We start from the raw sequence: 20,675 nt of genomic DNA on the forward strand, positions 1-20,675 counted from the left end.
ATCCAAACTCAGTCAATATGCTTTGGCTGATTCCGCAGTACGTGGTAATGACTCTTGGTGAAGTGATGTACTCCATTACAGGACTGGAGTTCTCATTCACACAAGCTCCCGAGAGTATGAAATCCGTACTGCAAGGTTGCTGGCAGTTGACGGTTGCAGTGGGCAATCTGATCGTTGTCATCGTAGCAGAAGCGAAAATTTTCGATGCGCAAAAATGGGAGTTTGTATTGTTTGCTGGATTAATGTTCGTCGATATGGGACTGTTTTCTATTCTGGCTTGGCGCTATAAGCAGATACCGTTGAAGACCTACGAGGAAGATGACCTAAACGAAACCCTCTCGATTGATCAAAAGGAACAGAATGGACTTGATAATCCATCTTTTAAGAAATCTGATGAATAGATCACCAATCGCTCAAATGGATTTGCAAATAAAACTAAAAACAATACATAACATTAATGAAAATAACAACTGTTCGATGCATTATAAAAAATTTTCTATGAAAATTTTTGCGCAATAAAGCGTGTATCAAAAAATGTATAATCAAGTTTATGTAATACTAGCTGAGTTAACCGAATTCGTTTGGTGCACTGTAAAAATTGATGTGTTTATTCGTCTTCCTGCGATTTCTAGCTGCCTTCATTCTATTAATAACATATGTTGGAGTTTCCATTTTGCTACACCCATCTTTCTTCCTCGCGCTGCAAATAGGTTAAACACATTTTTAAGTATGAATCTACTCTTTTTCAACAAATTTCATCTTTTACAAGAAATCTTTGTTTCAAAACAAAGAATACATGCCTTCCATCCATTTACTGCCCAACAGAGGGCTGTAACCTCTCCAATCTTTGTATGAATTAAGTATTTGAAATTAAGTATGAATTTTTAGCGTAAATTTATTTAAATCAGACGGGATTGGTATGTTCGAACATATTTTTCGATATGATGAGAAGAAAGGCTTGTGTTTTCTTCGCTCAAGAATAAGAAACTTCACCACTCGACATAAAGGGCAATTTCAGAAAATTACACTACATTTAGATTAATGAACTTTTTGTTTAAATATTAACAAGGAGGATCTTTGGAAGCCCCGCTTAATTCCCTACTGGTATAGCTCAGTCTCGGATGCACAAATACCACTCTAAAAACAGTAAGAGGCATTTGTAGAGGCATATATATAAAGAGAATTGTTTACCTGTGTGAATATTCTGCGAGGAAAGGATGTACGATTGCCTCCTTTTGTTTTGAAACGGGAAGCTTATGCCACACGACATATTCTATAGAGAGTGATAAGATGCACGTATACAATATTTAGGTTAAATCAGTAGCCATTTATATTTTGAGTGGTTTTTACATTATTAAGGGAAGGTTAGAGGGAATATATGAGAGCCTCTCTTAGATCGGTTTCGCTTCCTTTAAAAATACTGGTTAAGTCAAATTATGTCACCTTTCTCTCTCTGTCTCTAACTGGCCTTCTCACAATAGAGCACATCGTCTTGACATAGACTGGTCAACAATAGTTCTCGATGATGCTCGGTACCTGGCTGTAGCTTCCCATCCATGCAGACTTCCGATCTCCGACAGGTCTTGCTTCACATGGTCTCCTGCGCCAAATGTCATATAGCTCAGCAAGCTCGTGGTTAAACTTTTTCCTCCACTCTCTATGTTCGAACACACCGAAAAGATGATCCTGAGGTTGCGTCGCTCAAACACGCCCAAAGTATTTGCATCCTACGTTCGTATGGTTCAAAACTCGTGTCCATAGATTCCCCTGCACAGTGCGGCGCCGGATTTCGCTGCTACGTAGTTGTCCGAAGTTACGACCTATATCCTCTACCACCTCGAGGTTGTCGCCGTCAACTAATACGCTAGCATCCTCTATCCCCCTCCTCCTCTTCCTCCTCCTCATTATCCTCCTCCTTCTCCTCCTCCTCATTATCCTCTTCCACCCATCAATCAAAGGCCGCCTTGAAGTCGATGAACAAATGGTGTGTAGGGATCTGGCGCACCTAGCACTTCTGGAGGATCCACCGAAATGTAAAAATTTGTTCGGTGGTGGAATTGCCTAAACCAAACGTGGCATTATAGCTACCGACGACATTTGTAGCAAGGGGCGCAAGTCAGCAAAAAAGATCTGGGACAGAATATATAATATATAGGCGACATCGAAAACTGTGATGGTACGAAAATTCAAACATTCCAGCCTGTCGCCCTTTTGAGTGTACTGGGTGATTGACACCTGGCTTGCATTCCTCCGGCAGTTTCTCCTGACCCCAGATACTCACGATCAGCTGGTGCATTTCTACGGTAAGCCCCTTCGGCCTTATCTTGACGAGTTCGGTCGCCAGCCCATCGTTTTCAGCAGACCGGAATGAGAAAGCTGCTTCAGCAGCTATTAATCGGACTATTCAAAACGGCGCTTTATGGCCTGGAAGAGCAGGGTCTGCTGTTTCTTCGTTCGTTTGTAGTTATCCAGGTTCTGTCATATTTCTGAGACCGTTGTCCGACCAATATACGATCACTGTCTTTTCCATCGCAACGTTGCGCCTTTCCAGCGCACCACCTAAAATGCTACTATTTCGAAGCCGCGGGGAAGGACCTTATCGAACAGAATCAGGATACTTTCGTCTGATAAGAGTGATCTGCAGTTCCACGTTCCGAGCTTTCAATTGTAAATCCTTTCCCGTATTAAGGGTCCAATCCAATTCGCTTGCTGTTTATAGTCCTGCTTGTTTATAGTGACCTAAGCTTGGATAATTGAGATACATGTTATCGTTCTGTACGACGACGTCGTATTGAGTGGGAGTAGCGAGTGAAAAGCAGCTTCCAGAGGCTTTAATGTATTTTTCCCAGACAGTGATATATTCTGTAGTGATACAGTAGCAATATTTCAATGTGAAAATATATTGTTTATCAAATTATTAAAGCAATTATGTGTACTATATTTCATTATAGCTGTATCATCATCTGCAGAAGTGACACGTGTTTCAGGTAAGAAAAAAATGATTTTTTATTCATAGCAAAGCAAAATGAATGTATTCATATTCGTTCATAAAGGAATGTTTCTATCAATAGCTCATTCGGCTCGATCAGTTGATGGGAGAATTCCTGTGACGGACAGCAACATTATCAATCTTGCTATTACACCGATTAACCGTAGTCAAAGCTTTTCTGCAGCTAAAGGACGCAACCTTGGCTTAGCAAATGATGCCTCTTCCTTCAATACGATACCAGCTGGTGTCAATAACGAGTTGTCTAATATAGACGTTCGTGGGCTTACACTACAATCCAACCCGATTTTGCGTGATAGCTATGGTAATCCTGTGACACCGTTCACGGATCTTGCCAGTGCAGACTTGGAACCAATTGGTTTTAAAACAAATGTTAATCGAGGCTCTAACTTTCAGTCTCCAAGCAATGGACAGATTGGACAGCTTAACTTTAAAGTTCCTAGCTACGCTTCCGGTATAATCGAGCCGATTGTGCAGCCGAATGTTGCTCTGTTACCGCCAAATCCGGAACCTGTTGAAGTAGGTGCTCCCGTGACTACCACAACGGCAAAACCCCTTGATGCTCAACAACAATTTTTACCCTTCGCAAAAATTCCAACCGTCGAACAAGGCAAAATACTATTTGCACAAAAACCAGTGAATGGCTTGTTGCCTCCGTTGTTTCCAGATCAGCTGCCCGTTGTGTATAATGTTGAAGTGGATACGGAGCGATCGTCAATCTTCGTGCGTGATCCTTTTGAAGGATCTATTAAGACATCATCAACGCCTCAATCGCTAAATGCGCAGAACTCTGCAGCAGTGACGAATGGTGAAGTTGGATTTAAAACTGATGTTACTCAGCAGGCACAATCTCTACAACCAACACTGGGAACGGCAAATAGGTTTCCAGGACCACTTCCGGCTCACAATAACCTCCCCAGCCATGCTCTGTCCGAAACTACCACAAAACCCACATTGGTTCAAAAATACAGTGGAGGATTTGGAGGCTCAGCCGGATTTTTAGGTAATCAACAAAACATTGGTACAGCTTACACAACGACCGCAAAACCAATGCAATTTCCAACGGTTCAGTCAGTAACAAAGATTCAGTCACTTAATCCTGTGAAACCTCCGAATACATTCTCATCAACGGCGAGACCAAATGATAAATCGACTGTCGATAAATATGTCGGCAGTTTTGGAGGATCACCTGGGTTTCTCGGCAATCAAGCTACTATTGGAACAGCATATACAAAACCTTTACAAACAAATTCTCCCCCTACCTTCAGTATACCGGCGACTCATATCTCCCCACTACCATCTTCTGCGCAACAATTTGGTTCTGAACATTCTGCACCTGCTCCGGTACCTGCTATCCACACAATATCCGCTGAATCACAACTACCTATTGTTGAACCGACATCAAATAAATTCACAGGGTCGTTTAATGCAGGAAGCCACAGCCATAGCATCGCTACAAGACCAACGATACCGTCAATCGTGTCGCAAAATCCCCAGGCCGTGAGACCTTTTCCGGTAACGAACACATTTAACGGGGGCAACAAATTTAACGGATCTTTCGGAGGTGCACCAGGTCTTTTAGGCAATCAGCAACGACCAGGCACACACGTCACACCAAGTGGTACAGCGGGTTCTTCTGCTCAGCAGAATGAACAGCAGAAATTAGTTGGCCAGTACTTACAACATACCAATGCCTTTACTGAATCGTACAGCGGTATTTTCGGAGGTCCTCCTGGTATATTACGTCCTTATGATAATAATAAGGGATAAAATATGATTTTATTTTATTTTATCGGACGGTTATAAATTATCGTCGTTTTGATATTTTGTGAGAAAAATTTAAACTTGTAAAACTATACACCTTAATGTATAACAACGCAATAGCTATTAGACGATATATTAGACGAAAAAATAAAATATGCAGTTCGAATGTGGTTGTATTTAATTCTAAATATGCTGTTCTAACACACGAATGGTTTCGGCTTAAATCTCTACTGAGTCCCGTATGCTACGCTACGAGAATTATTTTCTAATCTAACTATGAGAAAAATTCAAGTCATAGACAGCCTTAACATTAGGCAGTCTTGGACCGAACAACGATTGCTGAACCACGGTGATCGGTAAGAAGAGTATTGTTTGAATAATACAAAAAAAATCAAATTTCAACTTGGGTAGTTGCTACCAAACAGTTTTCTATAATTTATGTACATAGTTACGAATGTTTGTTGCATAACTTTAGTGTTTGAATACTACTAAATTTTTGAATGAAAACTTTTCATTGTTATTATTATTAACTAGCTGATTAAACCCGATTTCATTCGGGTCGACGTAGTTTAAGGAAACATGAAATAGAACATTTTGAAGCGTATATGCCTTTTTTCTCATTTAGTTGTATTCATTCTATATTCGTGATTCCTAGCTTCGTCGTTGAAGGTTTTCTATTTAATTTAATTAATCTTACTCTATTGCTCTTGACACACCTTACCCAATTGGCTATACCTTGTCTTTTCAAACTATCCTGCACTCCTTTTTCAACAAATCTACCCTTTTAGCTATCAAGGAAAAAAAATGATTTCAAATCCTTTCTTCTCTTGTTGTTTCACATCTGCCATTTATCTTCATAATCTTCGTTTCGTATGATAAACCCGTTCTTACCAAACATTTTCTATCTAATCTTTCGCCTCTTTCACGTCATGAAATTAGTAAAACCTATTTTTTATGCCTGGTGTTTTCCACTTTAACTCTTACGAAAATCCTTTTTTATCCACTATCATTTTTCTTGTATCCGTTATATCAATACACTTACATAGCAATGAGGAAAAGTAGCATGTTGTTCCATCCTGAGCATGTATGGCGTTCAAAATCTTTCTACTTTTCATTCTCTAATAAGAATATGTTTCGTCACTGAAGCTGCCTGAAACAATTTTTCATTTTCCTTTATATTTCATCTGTATTGATGTTCAATGATTGATGCTGTTTGTTGACGTCTTTGCATTTTGTGAATTTCCGAATAATGTAAATGTAAAAGTCACTCGTTTAAAAGAATAAACAAAAAACATTTGTATCGCCTAGCGATATTTGAACATTCTAATAAATTAGGGTTGCATCCCCCCTTTTCCGCATTGGAGAATCTGATGCTCTGCTACTTCTTGCATGGACTGTGTTACGGCGTACTTGAAAAGTTGTAGTTAAATTAGATAATATTTGTTATTTTGGGCATTTTTTTTCAATATTCCGAATAGGTATTGTATGGCCTCATTGAATTTAAATCAGACATGATTGGTATGCTTGACCTTATTTTCCAATACTCTTTCCAATACCCTCTCAAGGAGGAAAATTCTTCTTTTGTGTAAGAATAATCATCCGCACCTAAATTCATCCGGACCGAGCTTTATTGCTATGACCGTATAATTTTTGTTGCGTGTATGAATCTTTGTTGCTCTATGAATATAAGAAGCATTTTTACCATGTTTCAATGGAATTGGAAGCCATATGTATTTTTAAATAATTTTTCTGTGTTTTTTTAAGGGGGAGGAACAAATTATTTGGTCCTCGTTTGTAGAACAAAAATGCTGAAACTCATTGTATTAGGTGATAAAATTGGAGTTGATTTCGACGACATTTGTACTCCGAAGTGAATATTTTATGATAAAAAAATATACCAAATCGGGAAGCTTATACTTCATCACATATTGTATAGAGCGTTTTAAGAAACATATACGCAATTTTCAGGTCTAATCAGATGCTATTTGTATTTTCAACGATTTGCAATTACCGTGAGAGGGAATATATGGGAGATCCCCTTCTCTTTTCAACCTAGCAGGGGGCAGGAGGGTTGGCTTCTTTACAAACAGATTTATGAAACATATTCAGACAAATTGGTCATCATTTGAATTTTGTATAGCCATTAACAGACCTACATATTGTTTCATAATAGGGATAGAGAGTGGTATAGAAGATGTTCTTTTCTTCATCGGGCTAACTGAAGCTTTGGTTTCTGCTCCAAAACGTTTAAAGAAACATGAATTGCGGATGTTTCGTTAGCCATTTGTATTTTTAAACGAATAATATGAACTTTTCGACGGGGTGTATGTAAGCCCCCCTTGCTTTATGGCCGGGGTGGCCGAAGCTTTGGATTCTTTAGCAAAATATAAAAAGAAGCATTTGTGCTAATTTTTAGCTAGATCTGTGTTATGTGTTTTTTGGTGAATAGTATAGCCGTTTTTCGAAAGGGGGTTGTATGCGAGCCTCCTTTTGTTCCCCACGGGATTAGGTTTTGGGATGCATGTTTCTTTTACATTTTTATAAAGGAATCCAAATCGTCACCTACTCCCGTGGGATACAAAGGGGGGCTCGCATACAACCCGCCTTAAAAAAACAGCTATACTATTCACTTAAAAATACATAAGACAGATCTGGACACACATAAACATGTTTATATATATATATATATATATATATATATATATATATATATATATATATATATATATATATATATATATATATATATATATATATATATATATATATATATATATATATATATATATATATATATAGTTTTTATGCAACAGTTTGAGTTTTTATTCTGCTATTAAGGCTGTAGACAAATTATTAATTTACAAATAGTTTATATTTGTAAGGTTTTATTTTTCTATAGTATCTTCCGTAATACATCAATACACTGCAGAACGAGGCACTAATACAAAATACACACACAAACTCAACTTTATTGTAGAATTATCAAAACGTTGTCATATATAGTTGATGCAGATAAAGATAAAAAGCAACGAATCAATGATTCCAGTTCCATGATCATCTGCTGATCAGTTCTTTTTGTTCGTATGCGTTGTTACTTTGCCGTCCTTGTCGATATGGTGGGTCTGATGAGTAACTTGTCCATTTTGAGAGGAGAATGTATTGATCGTCGTGCCACCAGTAGCCGATTGGCCGTTTTCATCGAAACGATTATTTAAGCCACTAGGACTGAAAATAAGGTATAATATAGACATCTTTGTTGATAATTGATGAAATTTTATAGATAGTACGGTGAAACTTTATATGTGAGATTTCAATTCAGTATATATGAACATGCGTAGCTGTTTGTTGTTTTGGTTGATTATATTGATGTTTAGATCCATCGTATAAAAGATCTAACAGAATTACCGTATGTTTAACGTCATAAATGATGACAACTAGAATAGGTACAGTGACAAAAGCATGTATGACTATAACAAAAAATAAAGATATTTTTTGTGCAACTTTAAAAAATCATTGAAAACGTCTACAGACTGTTACTGTCGAAGGAGAACAGCAATGTGAAGATTGTAAATGCGTAGTAGGTTGGGTAATGATTGGTCATACTAGGGTTGTAAAATAAAACTAAAAACAATCAACACATAAGAAAACCTCATGCGTTGAGATTAAATCAAAAGATAATAACTGTAAGCCAAATCCTAGCAGCAACTCATTTATAACATGAGAGCGCTTGATGTTCAGACAGTATGAGGCACAAGCTGTAAGAGTGTTGTGAACGCTTGGTTTGTGTTAATACCATTATGTCCAGACTGATCAAGATAATTAGTCCATCTACGAAAGTCAATGTTTGCTACTATTGACGGTTTTATGAAAAAACTGTCGTTGAGGAAGGATGGAATTGCATTATATTCTTTAAGTACCATCTAAAAAGTAAGATATTGAAAAGATATTACAGAATACAAACTTAAAGAATTTTAAACAAAAATATTTCTGATACTTAAACTGACTATCAGTATTAATAAAAAAATATTTATAAGCATATTATGATAGAATGTATTCAAAATTAATTAAGAAAAAGTCACGCTTACCCTCCGCTGGTTATCGATACTGCTTGGAAATTACCTCCTTGCCCTGGGTTAGGAAATTGAAATGCGGGAAAATTGACTGGGAATCCAAAATTGGGAACTGTAAGAGTTTATATAATAATTCCGTAAACATCATTTCAATATGTTTCAGATGATGCTTCCAAAACGATTTCTTTCATACCTTGGGGAAGTTGAGCAGATCTACGAACTCGTTGGAACATTTGCTGAAATATTTTAAAAATTGATTGCAAATATAGTGTTTTGCAATTTTTGTGATAACAATACATAATTGATACTAACCGGAATATTGTCTATGTAAATGAGCGGAGATTTGAAGCCATGCTCATCGATCGTGTAGAAAGCTTTGGGTACGTAAAAACCAGTTTCTGTAATCAAATAATTCGTAGACGGTAAACGAAGTGTTCCAAAGCCATATAAGCTATTGTTTGTGGGTGATTTTCATGCACTTAACTATTGGAAACTGTATTAACTGTATTAGACTTTGGTTTCTGATGCTACATTTTTGTAGCATTTCAACATGAATACATTAGCTGTTAATATTTTGTTAAATTCTGGATAAATGTAGAATAAGTGATAAGCATATGCAAACCAGCCAAAACCGGAAAAATAGCATCCTTATGATGATTTTTACGCAATCAGTTAAGAAAATCCACGACACGACCGGTTTGGAAGATTGGACGTCATTGCGTTGTTTTCTACTCTTCGTAAAAAATAACGCAAAAGAAACAGTGCCATATTTTTGGATTGTTGCAAAACACAATACAAGTTAATGCATTTGGTAGGTAAATAATTATGTAAGTGGAAACACAAAAATGGAAATTACATGTTCCCAACTGTGAATGACGTAACTGAAAGATTATTCGAACCTAATAAAGTAATACATATGCCAATAAAACAAATATTGTATGCAATGTTGAATTATAATCCAACCGTGGTATTTCAACAAAATTACGAGGGTGCAATTTCACTTGTAGTAAAGAATAGAAAGATTGAAAAGAATTCTTGTGGTTTACTTGTGTACGTTTTTTAAAAATAATCATTGGGTTAACTTTTAACCTAGTAATCATAATTAGTGTTTGACTAACAGGAAATAAAATTTAAACATCGTATTTCATTGTGTATTATCGATCATAATCAACACTTTCTTTTTTGCAAACTAAATCATGGTATAATATAAAATGTCTTATTGATAAATTAAATGACAATGTGCATTACGCATAGCAAAGTTTAGTTCAACTCATTGGATGAGCTAAAAAAAGCTAGCAATACAACTTATGCACTAAATTTGAATCATCGACAATCCTCTATTGTCGAGTCTACACTACTATGTGACCAAACACAAACAAAAAATACACAATCTTCAAATGTTCTCGTGTATGTTTGTGTATATGTTCTTGTAGGAAAGAACCGGTTTATTTTCAAGGAAATCGTCATGATTTTTTCAAGGAGAGAACCAGTGTCGTCGTTCAGTTCTGTTCATCCGTTGAGCGTTGAACATATATTATTAAAATTTTGAGTTAGTTTATAACAGTGTAATAATATGTATTATATGTAATTTTTATTCTTGTTTCAACGTTTTTATTTGGCAATACTAGATGACCAAACCTACATTGTATAAAATTGAAAAATTTGATTTTTTGTATGATTAACTTTAATTGATCCTTGATGCATACGTTATAACCGTACTCATATCGAAGTTACAATGAAATCGAAACTTTTTTTTGTTTTGCTGTGACAATCATATTTTTGTTAAACTGATCTTTTGCACAATTTATTTTAATATCACAAAGCATCGCTCACCGGTTTGCACCGACACCGCTGCTATCAGCAACAGGAATGCTAACATAACGCAAACAGTATTCATATTGAGGGTTTTACCCTTACTGGTTCTAAATATTCACTTGATTATCACTTGTCACTATGAGTAATCACACGATTTGCGGAAGCAAATCAAAGGTAAACAGGAAAGAAGAGCGATCAAATATCACGGCAAGTTCAATGCCTGCTTACACATACAAACGAGTCACTCAAACGTGATCTTCTACGAGACGCAACTTGGGCACAAATGTCGTGGCAGGCGGATCTGCAAGATACTTTATACATTTTAACACAACGATACAACGGAATGGCGCTGGATAGCGGTGTTTTCTTAAGGCACTAGCAGACACTTCAGGTTTGCTTGGCTCAGGCCAATAGCCAACACGTAAAAATGAAGAAGTCGGTGCTTTGGGAGTTGGCGAGTGCGCTTTGGCCCCAAAGATAGACAGTTTCTGTTCATAAGGGAGCTCCATCGCAAAGATTTTGTTGTTTGAGCCATTCCCCATTTCTAACGTTATGAATGTATTTGCTTTTTATGCAATTTCCTTCATTCATGGTTTGTCGTAAACATTGTTTCACAGGTTCATAGGTATTCTCTTCTACCAGACGTGATCGAATTTGACGTGGCGCACATTGCGGTACGACATTTTATGTTTAAAGTATCTTTGACTCAATGTGTTTTATGTTAAAGCTTAGCACATTAGATACACACGCTCTGTCCGTCCTATTATGTATACGAACATCAGTAGTAAATATTTTCGACTGATCATTATAGCATCAGTTGCAATTGTAAAATTTAAATTTAATGAAATAATATTTTGTTCTGAATTTATCCATAGCTAACAAGTTTGTGAAAAATTTGAAATCATAAGGAATAATATTAATAAAATTAATAAAGTAAAAATAGGAAAAAGCATTTAATTTAGAGAAACCCAAAACCACTAAAGCAAATATTATACCAAAAACGGATGTAGCATGCCGTAAAAAAACAATTATACATACCAATAGCATCCGAACCTTTCATTTATTTGGGTACACGCATTTTGGTAAATAAAAACATTACCGCACAGCGGATAACATTGAAATGCAATCACACCATGAAACCTTTGGCCTTAAATGACTGATAATAAGCTGGGTATGTTCATAGCAGAGATGAGTAAATCAAGAAGCGTTAGTTCAAAGAAAATTTTTGATTATTCTGCATTCACTATCAAACTGCTTGATGAAACGGTTATATTTGTTGATTTTCGGAGATTGTTCAACACAGTTGTTTTTCAACCATGAAGTTTGTGTTCATGTTAGTAGTGATACAAATTGGTATTTTTGTGTTTTCAGAAACTACCGAAGGTACAGAAATTGTAACAAAAGTATCTCTATGGTAACTGACTAGTTTTCTTTCAAGAACTTAAACCCCTTCACGGGCGTCTATGGACTAGTTTGAAACGTTCTCCAAGGTCGCAAAATGCAGGTATAAATTACGGCTTTCCTACGTTTCCTGATTTTGGAAACCAACACAATTTTCCAACCATCGGGCAAGGAGGACGCGCCGTAGGAGGCTTATTTTCACGAAGTGATTTTTCAGACTTCATGCCAGGTAAGCAGTATGCTTTACTGAAATTTCAATACAAACATTATGGCTTGAGAGTAAACATAATATTTTAACAGATCCCTCGCAGTTCAAGAACAACCAAGGCTGGACTTCCAAAAGCTGTGTTTACGATGAGAAAGGCACAGCAAAATGCGTAGAGCAAAGTGGTGGTGTGAAGCACAGACTTTAAACTTAAGATTCAACCACGAAGTAATATGCGTAATAAACCCAACTATAAGGTAAACAAAACAAATTCACTTTTCTATTACGCCAATTTATTTCTTTGTACAACTTTGTAGAACTAGTTTAATATTCGGATGTGCAATTTGAAATCATCTATTTTATGAAACATGATAAACTATGGGAAATAAAAACACATACAACGAATTATTTTTTAGTAACTGGTAGTTTTTGTATAATGGAACAAATTATTCTCAGAAAAATACTTGATTGACATTTAAGTATAAAAGAATTTACCCAACATAACACATATCAGGAACATATTACAATACGCAGTAATGAGCGTTCAATCAATGGACATTCCATTTAGGAGCTAAATGCAATCTCTGTCGTTTGCGCACGGAAACAAAAATAAATCAAGTCTTGACAAATGAGCTAAGGCGAGTAAAAATGTAGAAAAAAAACAAATATCGTCATAAATCTCGAAATAACTGTTGTCTCGTTACTATATGCGTGATTGATTTTCTTTCTATTTTTTTGCTTTAACTGTGCTTTTTAAGGAAATCGTGCAATTTTCAAAAAAAAAGTGGATGAAAAATATAGATGAAGCGAATATAACAAAATGTTTACTTGGTTTTCATCTTACGAGCATTGCCACTACTAGTTGGTGAGGATTGTGCGGAATTTTGATCGGCTTCCGGAAGATCACTTTCTTTTTTCTTTTGTTTTTTTGATTTTTCAGTCTTGTTAGCGCTGATCGTTACTTTTGTACGTTCTTCTGTGGAATTTTCTCGTTTGGATCGAAGCACATTCGAAATAAAATCGAAAAACTGATATCCTTGTAACCCAAATACCATTGACAGCATCAAAACGCGCTTGGATTGAGAAATATTATCGATACTGTAGAACAATGTCAGACAAGAAAGCACCATGGTTGCAAAACGTGTCAATATAAATAATGCACTGTGAACAAGATGCACTGTAAAGAAACAAAAATAAAAATTAAACCTTTAACTTTATATTTCGTTCTCAAGCAGCTATAGTTGCTGTTAATATTCAAAGTTCAATACTCTGAGCGTATCATAAAGAAAATACAGTAACAACTTCATATTTAAGGAGTTCATGCAGCTATTAGTAATCTGGGTTTTTTAACATTTGAATGTAAATAAGTATGTTGATACTTACACTTTGTAAACTTCTCTTCCTTATCGACAATATCGACCAACTGAAAGGCATGCGAAACACATTCGCAAAAATAGTGTATAGTCAGGAGCACAAGAGCAATGCGTTGGAATCTGGAACACAAAAATAGGTATATTAAATTATAAAGTACATATTTCGAGCTTAATTTCGCAATAATACTAACCCCAAGAAGTAAGCAACTCCGATAATAAACAAACCAGCAACTGCATGCTGGATTTTGGGTTTCTGTTCATCTTTCTTAACCTTTTGAAAGTATAGTTCAGGCAGCATGTGCGCATAATAGGCTAGTTGAATAATAAAGAACAATTTGTGCAAGAAAATCATGGGATGCTCAGGGTAATCTTCCCACAATTTTTGTAAATTTCCAATATACTGCTCACGAACGATCAAATCCAAACCCCACAAAAAGGACATAGCATAGAAGACTACTAATTGGCCAGATTCATTAAAGCGGGACAGTTTAAACTTTGACAAATGAAGTTTCTTGGATATTTTCTGAAAGATTTCCAAAATGATGATCGTTATTTTACAAAATTTGGATGGTTTTTACTTACGTCCAGTATGTATTCCTGCAAAATAGCATGCATGATGATGCAGATAAGAGTGTAGAAAAATACGGCACATACATCTTTCCAGCCAGCTGTGTACAAATATTGAACCCCCATTGGATTTTCTTGACTGGGATCGGCACCGGAAACATTGTGTCGTAAGGCAACGAAGGTACTAGCTAGGGATTGTGTAGGCTACACGAAATCTTGATTAGAATGTTACAGGTGGTAGGTACATCGATTAGGATTAAAAGCAACGTAGCACTTCAGAAATTACTTTTTCATACGTGGCAACATAAGGTAACAGATTAAAAACAACAACAAAATATAAAAAAAAAACATCAAAAAGAAAGTGAAATAGCCCCGTTAATTTTCGTTTTGTCAATTTAACATAAAAGTTTACATTTCCTACAGATAAACGGGCTTGCTTGATTCCTTGTTATAATACCAGATTAAGCTTACCTGGAGCATGATTCCTACAACAAAGATCATCGCGATGCACGACACAATGTCTGCATGGTTTTGAATTACAAATTCATGGCTGAAAAATGGGGGGTTTTTATTGGAAGACTTCCTCCCCATTCCCGATTTGATAGCCATTGGAAATTATGTCGGGTCCAGAATTACAGCTGATACAATACTCTTGATGCGCTAATACACCGGTATACCTCGTTGATCGATAGGGAGTAGAATCTCTAGCTACAACTCACTACCGGGCACTATTGAACAGCTAATTTGTGCGTTAGAACGATTAAATGGTAGCGAAACCCGATCGCGATAATTATGTGTTGTTATTTCGGTGCCGACAGAATCGCGCTGAGAATTGCTACGCGTGTGAATGAAAAGGATCATCAACAACAATTCAACTACGTGGTGAGTAGACGTCAACTATGATTCCACGTACACGCTTATGTTTTGAACAGGTTTGTGACAATGTAATGGGTGATCTGTTTATGAGCAAGGGTCGAAACGTACTTCTCACATTTTATTTCAATATGGAAAGAGATGGCAAATGCTTCAACACCAGTGCTACCAGATTAGTTCAATGGAATACGCTTACACTAAAATTGTAAAATTGTTCGCCCTTGTTGAAAAAATGCCTAGTAATTTTGAATTAATTTTTAATTTATTTTTAAATTTTTTTAAGTATTTTTTTTGTTTTATTAAGAGCTATAAAATATAAAAAATACATGGCATGATTTATTTTCCATCTTCCTTGTTTATAGGTATTTAAATTAACGGAGGCAATTGTTGGCTATGATCAATACGAAATATACGCCATACAAAACGTAAGAGAAGTGGATCGAAGGGACGTTGAAGAAGATGCAAACCGTTACACACAACTTTCAAAGGTAGGGCCGGTACAACTGAAAATACAAAATAACATATCAAGAAAAGGCGTCTATTATATATTACCACAATATCCTCAAGAAGCAAAAATTTAAGTTCCTCATTCTTTGCGAATATTTTGTAAAGCGTTATGTGGAGTATCATAAAAATTTAAGATTCTTTGATAAATCTGAACGGTTGATTAGTAATAAATGCGTTTTGAGATAAGTTTATTCGTAGCAAAAAAATGCCTCAAGTCCATGGAAAATATTAGAATTGATGAATAATTATTCCAATCGAAATCGATGTGTCGGATCACAAAATACTAGAGCGCACCACCATAAATGATGGTCTCACACTACTTGTCTGAAGTACAATACCACATTTTCAAACAATCCAATAAAATGCATGTTGAGTTTCAACATCAAATTTAACACACATTTTACCTTAGTAGTTAAATAAAATTTAATGAAATATAAATAATATTAGAACTAGTAAATGAATTGCAATTACCCGAGCACTTTTTTTAATTTTTTAAGCTATTTTTGTGTAAGTTCTTGTTCTAAAACCATATCTTGTGTCGCAACTACTCCTAAAGGTATGCTATGTATTTAAGAATTAGTCTGGTATACCGGGAGGCTTAGATATCTTGATTGGATTTTTACGTGTTCAATTTCTTCGTTCGCCTTTTAAGACGATGAAGGAGAAGATCCTGAATAGAGGAATTTGCGAAAAAATTTAATGAAAGGAGGGGCAACTTATCATCACGTAATAAAACTATTGCAATATAATTTATATAATGCTTAAGACCCTGTAGGGTCCAAACAGGGCCCTGTATGTATTGCAGTACAAAATACTACCAAATACTGTAATATAAAACTCCCTTCGGATTTTGAAGAAGTGAGTAAATAGTAGCACAAATGTGGTCATGCACACTACACATATCAATAATTTGATATTATAGCTTCTTAGTGTTGTTATCTTTGTAGTTTCACTTCTTTTTCTACTTGAAACAATGAGTGAAATGAAATAAATATATGAGTTGACAAGTTTTTGAATGAAGAGGAACAGTTTCTGCTTTTATTAGAAGTGGTGGTCTATCTTATTAACCGACGAATTTTGTCGTAGGACAGATTCCGAGTTCCAAGCATTGCAGAAAGGGTAGCACATATGAAGCAGTTGAATTACTGTATTTAAAAGATCTTGGATAAACCAACTTACGGACAACTCAGCCCGTGATGTTCTTTTTAGCTGTCAATATAGATATACCAAACATGGTTCAGCGGCAGGTCAAAGCAGCCAAGTGGTTATGGCGCCAAAAAAAAGTTCTTTGAGCTCTGATATATACGCCATTGGGAATAGTATCTATTGGAACTGTTGCTGATTAAGTTGATTATCTTTTTTTCTTAAAACCTACGCCATCTAACTACTGAAAATAACTGTACTTACCTACAATATAATTTATTCGGTACTTATTGAAAGACATTACAACTGATACTGTCATTGCAGCTCAAGAATATATTTCCAAATATGTATCTCAGCACCTTTTCAATCAGGTGGAAATTATTAACAAAATTAATTAACAAATAATAGTATCGTAGCCGTTTCAGGAAAGACCAATAGAAAACAGAAGGGCAAATCAACGCTATGATGGTGGTCAATGTTGGTAGTCTAAGCTACTTATAAATAAAGCGCATGTGCTCGCACAAATACGAAACATATATACTGATGTTTTTTTTTTAATGAAAGCCATTACTTTCTTCGAACACATAGCCCGGATGTGTAGCTTTCATTGATTCTTTCAAACCATAAAGAAAGAAATAAATTTTTTGTATAGTTGAACATTCACCCATGATTCCGACCCGCCACGCTTTTCCAAACGTAGGTCCTAGTCCGCCTTGAATTTCTAGTGAGAAACTGGAGAAAAGTTAAGATATAAGAAATAAACTATCACATTTAATACAATATTTCGAAAATATTTCACATCTTACTTTTTCATAGCGTACTGAGAAACACTGAACCAATCAACACCTTTTGGTATTATAATACCAGTAACGGTGGGCAACCGGTGTCTTGGATCTTTGACGAAAACTTCGAGTCCCATTTTTCCTAAGCCATCGTATAAAATTTGAGCACATTCTGCACGTCGCTTTATTTGTGATTCAAGGCCTTCCTCTGCAATTTGAGCCAAAGCTTCACGTAGAGCAAATATTAGATTTGATGCGACGGTATGATGATAGCTGTAAATCGAATAAGATATACATATTCTATAATATTCACTGATAAAATGATTTAGAATTTAAAAATTTGATATTTATACCGTTTCGGCTCATCGTAGCAGCCCCAATAATTTCCAAGCAACAACAGGTCCCAATAGAATACTTTGGATTTTGTGCGTCGAGTCTTGATAACTTCTCTTAACGTGCAAATAAATAAATGAAACGAAATATCAGTAAATGTTGGGGAAAGAAAAAAATATAGCAATTCACAAGGAAAATCTTTGACGAGATACCTACAGTGCCCTTGGACTAATAGAAATAGGAGTGATGCCAGGTGGAGCACCCAGAACCTTTTGGGCACCGGTATAGACAGCGTCAATTTCCCACTTATCCATGTAAAAAGGTACACCGCATAGGGATGCAACGGCGTCTACAATCAGTAAACAATTGTGCTCATGACATATACGACCCACCCCTTCTAGTGGTTGAAGTAGGCCACTAGAGGAGTCGCCATGTGTCAGAAAGAGACATTTGGGTTGATACAACTCTATTGCTTCTGATATAGTGTTCAGACTAAATGGCCGATCTGGAGGACCTTCGATAATTTTCACATCTGCACCATAGCGCGTGGACATTTCGACTGCGCGTTCTGCCCAAATTCCATTAACAGCAATCAGGACACGATCACGTTCTTCGAGTAGATTGCTCAACATGGCTTCCATTCCAGCATGTGCGGAACCGCTTACACACATTGTTGCTTTATTTTCAGTTTGGAAAATATATCTCAATCCATCTTTCACCTCATCCATCGTACGGAACAATTCTGCGTGAAAATTGCTCAGCACAGTGTTGGTCATAGCGGTCAGAACTCGTTTTGAACAGTTTGATGGCCCTGGACCCATCATTATTTTTTCCGGGATTATTAAAGGGCTGCGTAAAGAAGCTGGAGCTGGTGTGAACTTCATTTTGTCAACTGAAATATAGAATATGGAATAAGAAAAAATAATGATCAAGTAGCTCATGTAGACGAACTTTCAATATATTATTCGATTTATAATAAATGTAGGGTTCACAAAGGTTTGCTATATTATTTGTTCATGCTATTGATCTAATCCTTCCTACGTTCATGGCAAATATTTGAATCGCTTTCTTTTTCGTTTTTACATTTAGGTCTGGTTTATTGTATTTTAAGTTTTGATTGAAGCGTTTTTTTAATTAATGTTAATGTTATTTATTTAAGAACAGCCTGGCCGTACTAAGATTTTTTTAAGTAAAAAAAAACTCAATCAATATGAATCCATTGATAAGGTATTTTTTTATTTTTTTAGCGACAAAATACCCGGAAATGTAAAAAATCGTCATTAAACCGTTTAATTAACTGGAAACGCTAAGAAATTTTTTTTGAACTCTGTAGCGATAGTAGAGTATGACTAATCTTCTTTTAAAGAATCAAGCTCATTAATATGGTCGACGAGTTTTCATAGAATTCTATTCGTTTTTGTATAGTAGTAGTTCCAAAGAATTCAATATAATTCTTGAACTACAAAGCTTTAAAAAGTTTTTACTATAGGTTTCCCAAGTATAAAACACTTATGTTGATAAAAATGCTCTAAAGGATAATTTGAAATTTTTTAAATTGTTACTGATTTTGAAATATGCAGTGTTTTGGTTGCTAAATTTTAGCAGTGTTTTTAGTTGATCAATATTTAGAGTGTCAAAATAATATTTTCAGCAGTCTATATATATATATATATATATATATATATATATATATATATGTATATATATATATACATATATATATATATATATATATATATATATATATATATATATATATATATATATATATATATATATATATATATATATATATATATATATATATATATATATATATATATATATATATATATATATATATATATATATATATATATATATATATATTTATTTATATACATATATACATAAATTTATTTATATATGTATACATATATATATGTATATATATATATATATATATATATATATATATATATAAATATATATATATATATCTATGTATATATATATATATATATATATATATATATATATATATATATATATATATATATATAAATATTTAAATATATAAATATATAAATATAAATATATATATATATATATATATATATATATATATATATATAATATATATATATATATATATATATATATATATATATATATATATATATATATATATATATATATATATATAAATATATTTATATATCTATATATATATATATATATATATATATATATATATATATATATATACATATATATATATATATATATATATATATATATATATATATATATATATATATATATATATATATATATATATATATATATATATATATATATATATATATATATATATATATATATATATATATATATATATAGATATATAAATATATATATATATATATATATATATATATATATATATATATATATATATATATATATATATATATATATATATATATAATATGCACATTTCACATATAAGCATTATAATTAATCAATGTTATGTAAATTTACGTTTCCGATGTATAAAAAATGCAAAGCAAACTACATCACTACACAGCATTTGGCATTACCACTCTTATAAGTGTCTCCCACAATCGATCAATTGAAATCCAAAAGAAATTTGAATTACTCATAATATTTAGCTCAGTATTCTATGTGAGATGCGCATTCATTTTATTTGGATTACTTGAATGCGATTAACGTGCCACCAGTTTAACAGAAAACACAATACTCTCTGCTTAATACAATACTTAATTCGCGTATGCATAGATGCTTATATTTTGTTTTTTTTTATGACACACTCGACATGTGCAAAATAACTGA

At 34.3% G+C, this 20,675-nt stretch overlaps 6 protein-coding genes across 7 annotated transcripts in view; 3 read left to right on the plus strand and 3 right to left on the minus strand.

Annotated features, from left to right (window-relative positions):
* LOC128730365 (peptide transporter family 1-like) overlaps nt 1–445 on the plus strand; it is a 4,344-nt gene extending 3,899 nt beyond the window's left edge. The window contains exon 6 of the mRNA XM_053823410.1: nt 1–445. This exon is cut by the window's left edge and continues 25 nt beyond it. Within this exon, the coding sequence (XP_053679385.1) occupies nt 1–401 (401 nt within the window). The 3' untranslated portion in view covers nt 402–445.
* Nucleotides 1–4,959, plus strand: part of LOC128730366 (uncharacterized) — an 11,153-nt gene extending 6,194 nt beyond the window's left edge. The window contains exons 2-3 of the mRNA XM_053823411.1: nt 2,952–2,987; nt 3,072–4,959. Coding sequence (XP_053679386.1) covers nt 2,952–2,987; nt 3,072–4,777 — 1,742 coding nt within the window. The 3' untranslated portion in view covers nt 4,778–4,959. The remainder of the gene's footprint in view (nt 1–2,951; nt 2,988–3,071) is intronic.
* Nucleotides 4,960–7,659: 2,700 nt separating this feature from the next.
* Nucleotides 7,660–10,904, minus strand: LOC128732304 (uncharacterized). Its single transcript, XM_053825489.1, has 5 exons — nt 10,675–10,904; nt 9,154–9,239; nt 9,035–9,077; nt 8,857–8,953; nt 7,660–7,996 (listed from the first exon to the last, which is right to left on the minus strand). Exons 1-5 carry the CDS (start codon nt 10,736–10,738, stop codon nt 7,837–7,839), a joined length of 450 nt encoding a protein of 149 aa, XP_053681464.1. The 5' UTR covers nt 10,739–10,904; the 3' UTR covers nt 7,660–7,836.
* A 1,011-nt stretch (nt 10,905–11,915) lies between these two features.
* On the plus strand, nt 11,916–12,539 carry LOC128722160 (uncharacterized). Of its 2 annotated transcripts, none has more exons than XM_053815999.1 (3): nt 11,916–12,039; nt 12,095–12,286; nt 12,358–12,539. In XM_053815999.1, the coding sequence occupies exons 1-3, from the start codon at nt 11,973–11,975 to the stop codon at nt 12,468–12,470; spliced, it is 372 nt and encodes a 123-aa protein (XP_053671974.1). In that variant the 5' UTR covers nt 11,916–11,972; the 3' UTR covers nt 12,471–12,539. The 2 variants fall into 2 exon arrangements, with proteins under 2 accessions (XP_053671974.1, XP_053671973.1); XM_053815998.1 differs by having other exon boundaries at nt 11,940–12,039; nt 12,083–12,286.
* A 128-nt stretch (nt 12,540–12,667) lies between these two features.
* On the minus strand, nt 12,668–15,031 carry LOC128722159 (translocating chain-associated membrane protein 1). The gene is made up of 5 exons (XM_053815996.1): nt 14,674–15,031; nt 14,218–14,406; nt 13,827–14,158; nt 13,646–13,755; nt 12,668–13,439 (listed from the first exon to the last, which is right to left on the minus strand). The coding sequence occupies exons 1-5, from the start codon at nt 14,809–14,811 to the stop codon at nt 13,087–13,089; spliced, it is 1,122 nt and encodes a 373-aa protein (XP_053671971.1). The 5' UTR covers nt 14,812–15,031; the 3' UTR covers nt 12,668–13,086.
* Nucleotides 15,032–17,146: 2,115 nt separating this feature from the next.
* LOC128720180 (3-hydroxykynurenine transaminase) lies at nt 17,147–18,724 on the minus strand. The gene is made up of 4 exons (XM_053813833.1): nt 18,057–18,724; nt 17,861–17,956; nt 17,532–17,780; nt 17,147–17,457 (listed from the first exon to the last, which is right to left on the minus strand). Exons 1-4 carry the CDS (start codon nt 18,722–18,724, stop codon nt 17,280–17,282), a joined length of 1,191 nt encoding a protein of 396 aa, XP_053669808.1. The 3' UTR covers nt 17,147–17,279.
* Nucleotides 18,725–20,675: the final 1,951 nt, after the last annotated feature.

This window comes from Anopheles nili, chromosome 2 (genome assembly GCF_943737925.1).
Source record: "Anopheles nili chromosome 2, idAnoNiliSN_F5_01, whole genome shotgun sequence".
Classification (NCBI taxonomy): Eukaryota; Metazoa; Arthropoda; class Insecta; order Diptera; family Culicidae; genus Anopheles; species Anopheles nili.